Here is a 10,994-nt window from a genome sequence, read left to right as displayed (position 1 = left end):
AGAGAGAGAGAGAGAGAGAGAGAGAGAGAGAGAGAGAGAGAGAGAGAGGTAGAAGGGGAGATTGTAAAGGAGAGTGAAAGTGAGCTAGCAAAAGAGACAGGAGGGGGGAGAGGGAGAGAGAAAGAGATAGATAGATAGATATATATAGAGAGACAGACAAACAGACAGACAGAAAGACGGACAGACAGACAAACAGACGGTTAACTGACAAAGGTATAGATAAATGGACTGGCTATCTGACAAACATATAGACAGACAGATGACTAACTGATAGATAGATAGACAAACCGGTTAATTGGAAACATGTATATAGACAGACTGGCTAACTAAGAAAGAGATAGATAGACTGACTAACTGACAAATAGAATGATAAACAGACTAGCCAACTGACAAAGAGATAAATAGTCTAGCTAACTGACAAGCAGATAGAAAGACAGATTGGCTAACTGTTAGATAAACTGATTGACAGACGAGGGAATTGACAAAGAGATAGATAAACAGACTGGCTAACTAACAAGCAGACAGACAGACAGACGTGCAGACAGAGTGCGGAGTAAGGCGACGAGCAAAGGCAAGCAATTGCGCCTACTGCATGCGAGGTAGGTGCGCCGCCCAAGCTAGACTCTGGCTCCCTGTTCCTCTATTTTTACCTCCTTGAATATTTACACCTTCGTTCACTCTATTGAACATGTGTTTATTGTTTCTCTTCGCTAATAGAGGTTCGGATTCTTTACTTGTGACGCGTAAGAGATTTGAGTATGCTTGTCTTCGTGCGCAAGCGTTGCTGATATAGGTTCATGTGCCGAGCTATTTTTGATGGGTCTATGGATAGTTCAGAATATAGCTATAATCAATATTGGCTAGCAATAACTTTATTGTATTCGTAGAGCTATAAATAAGGAAAATAGCTACTCCAGTCAATGAAATAGGTTTAACAACAGAAGTTTACAGATTCTTTTTTACTAGACGTAGCCTCAGAGTTATTCCAACCTCCCCACATTTCCTCTCACCGCAAACCCCACTGGACACATCCCGCACCACTGACCTTCCCTCACCCTCCCTCCTCCCCTTCTCCCTCTCCCCGCACACACACACACAATCCTTATAAACCGGATCTCGTAGTTTCAGTTGTGTGAATACAACCGAGTTTCACTTTCTTTACACATTTTCTTTCCTTCTCTTCCCGATTATTCCGACAAAAGAGTCAGATTTTTTTCTATAATTTCCATTTCTTTTGAGTTCAGATGCCGATTTTCCCGAATAGTTTCCCTCCCGTTAGTCTGTTGGGCGAAATATGTAGAAATCCCAGTATTCAGTTCCCCTGTTGCCTTGGCCTTGGTGAAGGGTATTGGCAGGGGGTACAAGGCGACCAAAGGGGGAGGGCGAGGCGGCAGGGAGGGCCTGGGGGAAGGGTATTGGCAGGGAGTACTCGGCTGTTAAGGAGGAGGAGGAGGCGGAAAAGCGGGAGGACAAGGAGGAAGAGGAGGAGGGGGAGAAGGAGGAAGAGGAGGAGGGGAGAGAAGGAAAAGAGGAGGAGAAGGGAAATAAAAATGAAAATGAAAGAGAGAAAGAGAAAGACAAAGAGAATGAGGCTTAGAAAGAAGACGAAAAGGAGGGGAAGGGGAAAAACTGGCGTAGAGAAGGAGGAGGAGGAGGAGGAGGAGGAGGAAGAGATACCCAGCGACCGATGAATCACGCAGGCTAACGTAAACCTGTCTCGAGCATAATCAAGGTCAGTTGACAGCCGTGAGAGATGAAAGTGTATGGAGAAAGTTGTAAACAAGGGAAAATGCTTGAGGGATTGACGATAATTTGGGGATGCTGATACGATACCCTGGATGCTTGTCAAGTTACAAAGTAGTTCATATAGGAATACTAGTAGTAGTAGTAGTAGTAGTAGTAGTAGTAGTAGTAGTAGTAGTAATAGCAGCAACAGTGGTAGTAGTAGTTGTTGTTGTAGTTGTAATATAAATAATAGTAGTAGCAGTACTACCATGAATACGCGATTTTCAAACTATTATCCATTCTTAACCTCATGTATCTTCAATCTGATCAGTTATAAAAATATCTGTAATATCCAAGTAAATGACTAAAACTTTTGAGTAAATGTATTCTTTCTCTCTCTCTCTCTCTCTCTCTCTCTCTCTCTCTCTCTCTCTCTCTCTCTCTCTCTCTCTCTCTCTCTCTCTCTCTCTCTCTCTCTCTCTCTCTCTCTCTCTCTCTCTCTCTCTCTCTCTCTCTCTTCTCTCTCTCCTCTCTCTCTCTCTCTCTCTCTCTTCTCTCTCTCTTTCTCCTCTCTCTCTCTCTCTCTCTCTCTCTCTCTCTCTCTCTCTCTCTCTCTCTCTCTCTCTCTCTCTCTCTCTCTCTCTCTCTCTCTCTCTCTCTCTCCCGCTAGCTCACTTTCATTCTCTTTTACAATCTCCCTTCTACCTCCCCCTACCCTTTTTTCCTCGTCTACCTTTTTTTCAACCACATCTCTCTCCCCACTTCCCCCTCTGTCCAAAGCCGATACACACACAAGCGCCCTCTATTGTTAACCTTCTTAAATGTCTTCCCCTTCTCTCTTGTCCTTCCCCAATCCTTCCCTTCTTCACTTACATGGCTCTTCCTCACATACCCTAACTAAGGCGCATTTTTCTTCATCCGCATAATCTGAGCCTCGCTCCAATTTGGAACTCACACTCCCATACCTCATCTACATCCCTATTGTCCTCCTACCCCTATTCCACGACATGGCTGTAATACCTTCAACTAAAGACTTTCTCCTCCCCGGCAATCCCTTCGAATTCCCTCATAACTCAGCCTTTAGGTTCCCTCCTTTCCCTCTCTCTCCATCACTCCATCTCCGCCGGCAGGGACTCCAGCCCTCCTTTCCTTACCTCTCCTCCATTCACTACACCGGACCCTCATCTCCCGGACCCTTTCCACTTGAGCAAACCCCACGGTCGGCCCCACACCGCCAGTCCTGTATCTTGCCCTGTTTCTCACCCGAGGTTCTTTTCTGGGGACCGCCCCATAGCCCTGCACTGTTAGGACCCCCATGCCATGCCATTTCCTTTCTCCATTACGGGCAATAAAAACTGCTTTTCTTGGTTGACCGTGAATGCGGCTGAGAAATGTGACAGCCGCGAGATACTGTCCTTACAACACGCCCCATGAAAGGCGGTGAGGCTGAGGACAAACGCAATGGACGTGATCTTCGCTGTTGCAAAAGCGCGGTGAGAGCGTCACGCGGGACCTCAGCCCTGCCCGAGATATACTCATAAGAAGGTGTTCCTAAGGATATCAGAATACCAAGGCTTCCGGCATCAGGTTCTTGCGCGATTGCCCTCCATTGCCCCCCCCCCCACCCTCCCACAGCCCCTACTCTCCCCCATTCCTTACGGTGGCTTTGTAACAATCCTTGAGCGCTCAATGTGAGGATATAGTTTATGAATGTGTCTTACGGTACTCGATATGCAGAAAAGCATGATTAAGTTCAGTGCAGTTTGTTTGTTATTTTATTATATCTGTCTTTTTGTCTCCCCCCCCCCTCTCTCTCTTTCTTTATCTCTCTCTCTCTCTCTCTCTCTCTCTCTCTCTCTCTCTCTCTCTCTCTCTCTCTCTCTCTCTCTCTCTCTCTCTACCTCCCCCCTCTCTCTCTTTCTTGCTCTCTCTTCATCCCTCTTTCCATCTCTCTCTCACTCTCTCCTCTCCTTCTTCAAGGAATGGCCCTTTCCAAACGAGAGTAAACGAATTTTCGTTATCCTTTTCTCTTTATTACTTTCCTCTCTTTTTCTCCCTTTTTTCTTAGATTCCCTATCTCTACTTTCTCGCATAAGTTTTCTTTGATTATTTTTTTTTTTTAAAGATTTAATGCATTCCATTAATAATTTTGTTTAGATGCGAAAAATTGTTTTGTGCAGTGACCCTTATGTTTTTTGTACTACCATTGCTGTGTGCACGCTTGCACTCAATTTCGATGAGCGACTTACTGTGGCCGTTTTATGCATGCATTAAATTTTGTGTGTGTGGTGGGGGAAGCGGCGTGTTGTGTGGGGACCAATTTTGTGTGTTTTTGTGTGAATATGCTGTGTGAGAATAATGTGTATGGGTGGATGGGGGGTTAGGGGGACAATATCTTATGGGGTGTGTGGGGGGGGTATTTGTTTGGGGGGGTGTATGGTTTGTATGTTATTTCTTTGCATTCTGGTAGAAAATTTTAGCGTCTTTGTCTTATCTTTAATTCAATTAAGTGTCAGTGTACCGATGCACATGATGTATGCAGGCCACTGCGACTCGAGCATTTAATGTAAGCAAGATAACGACGGTTATTAATTAAAAAGGGCACGTCGACGAACTTTGGTTTGGCGTCCATAACCCTTTTTTATGTCTAAAAGGGAGTTGTCCTTTTATTTCATCAAAAGGGATTCCTTGCTTCCAAGAGCCTTCTCGTTTCGACCACACGTTTCCTAAATTTTCATTCTTACGTTCCAAAGTCCTTCTCTTCTTCTGTACGTAGAAAATTCTCTAAGACCATCTCCTCCTTGTCATATCCTCTCGACGGAGAGATCATTTTGGGTTGACCTTACAGAAGTACATAGTCTTGCGGTCATCTTATCGTTACGTGGTCTTAAATATTTAGAAGCGGTTTTCAGGCGGATAGCTTTATCTCTGTTGCCTTGTTAGAAGTAGGAATTCTATGTGTTTGTTTTCATGGACAATTTGCTCTCTTCGATTTCCTTTTTATACTATTCTAATTTTATAATTATAAACATGCAAGTTTAATATGTTTTTGTTTTTATATAATATACATTGAATTGATATTTTTTAAAGGTGTGTGTTATTTTTTTTTTTGTTACACAGAATCCTTCCCAATTACATTTTAATTTAACTCACCCTATCTTACGGTTACACATGTGGCATTCGCAACAGCGAATAAGCGAATTCCTGAACACCATCAACTGTGGAGAGCTTGACATGACGTAGGGTGGTCAGTCAAAACCATATCATGCATGCAACTGCAGAGGCGTCTGTCCCAGTTGTGAATTGAAACTATCAGTTTAACTTATCATCTCGATGTAGCGATGGCGAAGACATGTTTATCATTAATAACGATGTGACTGTAGCTCACATCAGCATGGTTTTTTATATTAAGCATATGTGCATATGCCGCAAACACACACACACCGGTCGGAGACATCTTTTATCGGCCACAGTAGTCTGCGGAGAGAGAAGGGCTTTCACGCGCGGTCTGCCCTTCCTCTCTCTATCTCTCTTTCTCGCTTTCTCTCTGTTCATCTCTCTTTACTCTTTGTCATTATGGATATCCATCTACCTATCTATCTATACGTACACACACATACACACATACACACACATACAGACATACAGACACACACACACACACACACACACACACACACACACACACACACACACAGAAACACACACACAGAGACACACACACATACACAGACATATATACATACAAATATATATGTATGTATTTGTATATGTATATCTATCTATCTATCTATCAATCAATCTATCTCTTATCTTATCTCTATCTATCTCTCTATCTATATATATCTCTCTCTATTTATATATCTCTATATATATATATATATATATATATATATATATATATATATATATATATATATATATATATATATATATATATATATATATATATATATATATATATATATATACATACATAAATATACACATATGTGTGTGTGTGCGTGTATATATGTATATATGTATATATATATATATATATATATATATATATATATATATATATATATATATATATAAATTTGTATATATATATGTATGTATGTATGCATATATATCCCTATCTGTATCTCTGTAAGTGTTAGCCTCTGGCTGTCCCACTGGGGCAACATAAGTCTCGAAATGCAATCGTCACCAATTTATAATCAATGGAAGCGTGACTGATGCTCTGTGGTGACTAATTCTGACCTTCGATAGCCTCTTTGAATTTGTTGCAGAGTGACAGATCTTGACAACCATCTGTCGACATGGCAATATCCTGGTGTTGCATTCGAAAGATATATATGTATGTTAATACATACATACATATATACAACCAAGCGAGTGTGTGTGTGTGTGTGTGTGTGTGTGTGTGTGTGTGTGTGTGTGTGTGTGTGTGTGTGTGTGTGTTGATAGACAGACTGTGTATGAACGAATATAAGATTACATGAAAGGAGGAATCCGATAGCATAACAGAATGCTTATGGCCCCGAGCAGCAAACGTTGCACTGCAGTTGCACACCCGATAAAAGTCCGTGTGTAAACGAAGAAAGGATAAACAAAAGCAACACGGGAGAACGAAATGATATCTGGGCCTTTTGGTCTGGAGCGGAGAGGCGGGCATGGGTGACCTTGAACATGAATGTATATGTGTGCATGTTTGGGTGCGTTTGCCTCTCCCATGACCTCCGACCTCTTGCGGGTTCGGTCACACAAAGCAATATTGCATGCGCTTTATAAACGAGAGGGTTTCTAAGAGAAACTTAAATGCATAAGTTGCCATGAGAATGCAAGGATATTGTATAATAGGCGATTAAAGAGGAAGTTATTAGAACAAGTTTGAGAGAAGAAAAACGTGAGCGGAGAACCCTCCCCGACTCCAATCTCCCACTTCCCGCCATCGCGCCTCACGTTCAACAGGAACTGATCATTTACCCTAAACTCTCAAGTTATGAAGCTTTAATTGATCGGCTGTGCTTTGCGTGAGACATTTCTCAGAATCAATCATCTTAACGCAGATAAAAAACTGAGTCGATGATCACATGTTTCAAAACGAAGAGACAAGGCACTATAACGAGGCGGGAGATCTTCACCTTTGTGAATCCGACGCGCCCGTAATGGCGAAGTGTGCGTTCGATAACTTGCAGACTTTGGACCTTGTCGTAACTGAGTACCGTCTCTGTATTGCATCCATGTCGCAGTTCCTTCGCTGGCGGGGAGATGTAATCGTGAAATTACAACCCTCTCGGCTGGAGCGAGAACTTGGAACACCTTACAAGACACTCCCTGAGGCGCCGCATGTAGGACACTGCGCCATAAGGCCAACAGCGATCGTTCTCAGCGCCAAATATCCTGGATGTCATGTGCTTTATGGTCAAGTTTGTTCTTTAAAGAAGGCTTTCTGTTTCAGAAATATTGGAGGCGTCTGCAGTGAGAACGCATTTTCCCAATCTTTCTCTCGTACTGTAGGTCATGTATGGCACTAATGCCTGTTTCGGTCCTTATTTTGAGAATAAGCGTCTATTCCTTTTAAACACTCCAGTCAAGAATATATAATATCAAATTAGCAGATATGTGTACATGTAGTATACTCAAGATCCTTGAGTGTAACAATGTACACATACCTCACATATACAGATGCCCACTAACAAGACACTCTTATAAAAAGGAAGTAGTATATCCTTAAAAGGTGGCTTAATGAATTGTGCACCGTGACCAAAGCGAGAGGGCAAATATAGGTTAAGCTTGAAGAAGGGGCGTGTCCGGTCTGAGCGCTGTCAAGACTTCGTACGCTTTCTGTTCTGTCTAGACGGAGAATGTTTACGAAGGGATTTTCTAAATTATTTTTTTTTTCCTAGATGAAGTAGAAACAAGAATAACAGTTGATATAGATGTTAATTTCTGGATAATTTTGTGTATAGTTGAAAGTACTGTGACTAATATAAGGCCAATGTATTATACTCGTTTAGGACGTTGTGCTAATATTTGCAAATTCCTGATAGTGCACGTGTGTGTGTGTGTGTGTGTGTGTGTGTGTGTGTGTGTGTGTGTGTGTGTGTGTGTGTGTGTGCGTGTGTGTGTGTGTTATATATGTGTGTGTGTGTGTGTGTGCTGTGTCTGCGTGTATTTATGTTTATACGTGTAATAGTGAACGTATTTTGCGCGAGCTCATACTTAGCACTCCCTCGCGGTGTTGGTGTGCTTAAATTGGATGTGTTTATGTACTTTGTGTTTCACTTCCAAACTGTCTGCAGAGTGGATTTCTTCCTCGCATGGGTGCCTTTGCTATTTGATTATCGCGGCCTCGGATGGAATTAGAATAATAGTATTTGACTGACAAATATCACCTCCAGCACTGTGTATATTTCTGATGATGTACACATCCGCTCGCAGCCCGAAAGGTTATGCATTATGAATTTTTACTTGTTTTTAAAGCAAGAATATCTAATGCTTTTTTTTATCTCACTGAAAACACGTGCACCGAGTTCAGATTTACAATAATAGTTTGATTTCTCGTTGTTCGCCTAATTATTTTTCCTTGCTGCCACACCCAACGGCTTCTTATAGCTTACCGTTCTCTCTCAACACTGTGCTTAAAATAGATCACGTTTTATGAATCAGTGTATATTGTATTACACGGATTATTCAGCGAGAGTCGACCAGCGTTCGCATCGAATTAATCCGAAGTTGAGATCCGGACTTCGAAGAATTACGAATAAGAGAGCGTATTGAGAAAAGGAGAATTCGTGTCCGGAATCACGAGCGCGAAACTCGGTCTCTCCAGATGATTGAGAGACCGCGTTCGGGCGCTCGGACTCAGGACGCGCCGTGGAGGGGTTCCCATTGCAGCGTCTCTTCAAGCATACGAGGTACTTAAGATAGATTTCGCGATTCTCGTGCTTTCTTTTGTTTTATCAAAATCCATGGTGTTAGCTTCGGTTCTCGATAAATATCGCGTTTTCATCCATTCACACTTACACTTTAAATCAGATGTTTCCATTTTATGATATTTAGCGGATTATTAGTCTAGACCTTTCATTCAGTGACTGTCATACACTCCTTAAGGCAGAGTTTAAGGGTTAAGAGCTTCCAAAGGTATTTACAATTTATCCTACAACAAGCTATTATTCCCCTTGCCTCCTACACCACTGGGATTACTCTTCTTCACTCGCACACTCACTCTTACTCGTTGTCGGGGCGCCGTGTACTCACCATCATTCTCGTTGTATACAGGTGTGACAGGCTTAGGCCGGCTTTCTGTCTCTATCTTGGGAGGCAGGTTAGGCTTCTTAGGATGGAGCCAGGCGAAGCAGCCGGAATCCTTGCAGGAGGAGCAGACGTTCCCCATCGCAGAGGTGAGCCACTCAAAATAGGTACCTTAATTTGTCAAGAAATATCTCAGGTCAGTTGAGCGTTCTTTGTGTTTAAAACCACTTTCAGAGCAACGTGAAAAAATGTTCGTCTCCGAGCGTGAATCACCACAGATCTCTCCCACCGAGGGGCTTGCGCACTCTTGAAAATTAGCTGACAGAAGGAGGCACTTGAATGTGGCGGCGGAGGAGCGGAGGCGCACGGCGAGATGACGTGCGGCTGTGGGTTGCCTAGTGGTGAGTCCCCGAGGAAGCTTGGGTATATATGTACACTCTCTCAGCCATGGACTAGACGCGCAGGGGTGCCAACCGTGCTTACTTTTCCAGTTATGGTAGAAAATGCACAATTTTTTTCTTCTTCTCGAACTTTAAAAACGCATTAGGATTGATATTCTTGATTTACAAAAAGACGATCTTCTCCATAATTTGACACATAATGGGAGAATATTCTACGGTTTAAATATACTACGTGACTCTGGGCAGAACGAGAGTAGCGAGTGAAGTGGACAGGTTTGAATGGAATTCCTTCCCAGGCATCTATGGAGGACATGGAGATAAGTGGCGGCGTTTAGAAGGTGAGCGACAAACATTCAAGAAACAATCCAGACCGAGTAGGAAGGGTGACAGATTATACACAAAAAGGAGAGATAGATAGATATATGATTAGAGAGAATGGGAGAAGAAGAGAACGAGAGAGAGAGTGAGAGAGAGAGAGAGAGAGAGAGAGAGAGAGAGAGAGAGAGAGAGAGAGAGAGAGAGAGAGAGAGAGAGAGAGAGAGAGAGAGAGAGAGAGAGAGAGAGAGAGAGAGTTAAAGAGACTCTCGAACAGGTGCTGTCCTTTTTTTTATTCAGCCACGGGTTAGTAAGGAAGGGTAAACGCATACGAAAAATCAGACTTGATGGAATGCGGTAAGGGCGCCCGCATACCAAATAATGCCCGTCTTACTGTATTATGCAAGGCTCGAATAGCTTCGCTGAAGTTATTTGAGTGCCTTAATGCTGAACTACCCGGCCATTTTGTATCTCAATTGATGAATGTCTAACGCCACTTCATGCATTCCGCTGTTACTCAATAACATATATTACTTTTAAAAAATGAACCTGCTCTAATACTGGGATTTCACGATATCAACCTCTTGCATATGCATGAATGAATGAAAACAATTGTAGTATAGAGAGAAACGCACGTTATGAGAGAAGACACCTGAATGATAAGTAACGATAAGTATTCACGATTTTCGAGCCAAGAAAATTTTGTATATTTCTATAACGTGGTAAAAATATTGATCACACACCTGTTTTTTTCTGCTTTAGGTATGAATATGAAAATTGTTGTTGTTATTACTGTTATAATTTTTATCATAATCATTGTTACTATTATTATTATTATTACTATTCTCATTATCATTTCCATTATCATTATTACTATTACCCTTATTATTATCATCTTTATTATCATCGTTATTATTATCCCTATTTTTATTGTTATTATCATTGTTATATCATTATTGATATGATGATGATTATTATCATTCTCATCATTGTTACCATCAGCAGCACTATTACCATTATTATCATTATCATTACCAATGTATTGCCACTACTACTTCTATTGTCAGTAATGATGATTTTGTTATTTTTGTTATTGTAATCATTGTTAATGATAGCAATAACAATTATAGCAGCAATTGTAGTGATGATGATTATTATTATTATCTTTATTTTGAGTATTATCATTGTTGTTGTTATTATCATTATTACTATTACTATTATTGTTGTTGTATTTGTTATCATTAGTATTAGTATCATTATTATCAATATTGATGTTGTTGTTATAATGAATACCATAATGAGTATATC

The 10,994-nt window shown here is 41.4% G+C and overlaps 1 protein-coding gene across 1 annotated transcript in view; it reads right to left on the bottom strand.

Annotated features, from left to right (window-relative positions):
- The window catches only part of Tg (Transglutaminase), a 34,015-nt gene extending 24,642 nt beyond the window's left edge, over positions 1 to 9,373 (bottom strand). Inside the window, exon 1 of the mRNA XM_086554375.1 lies at positions 8,977 to 9,373. Coding sequence (XP_086410501.1) covers positions 8,977 to 9,112 — 136 coding nt within the window. The 5' untranslated portion in view covers positions 9,113 to 9,373. The remainder of the gene's footprint in view (positions 1 to 8,976) is intronic.
- Positions 9,374 to 10,994: the final 1,621 nt, after the last annotated feature.

The sequence above is a fragment of the Penaeus japonicus genome, unplaced genomic scaffold (genome assembly GCF_977035675.1).
Source record: "Penaeus japonicus unplaced genomic scaffold, GWHDUDI00000001_assembly GWHDUDI00000029, whole genome shotgun sequence".
In the NCBI taxonomy this organism is placed as follows: Eukaryota; Metazoa; Arthropoda; class Malacostraca; order Decapoda; family Penaeidae; genus Penaeus; species Penaeus japonicus.
The sequence above is the reverse complement of the archived record's forward strand: the minus strand, read 5'-3'. Positions and strand labels throughout refer to the sequence as shown.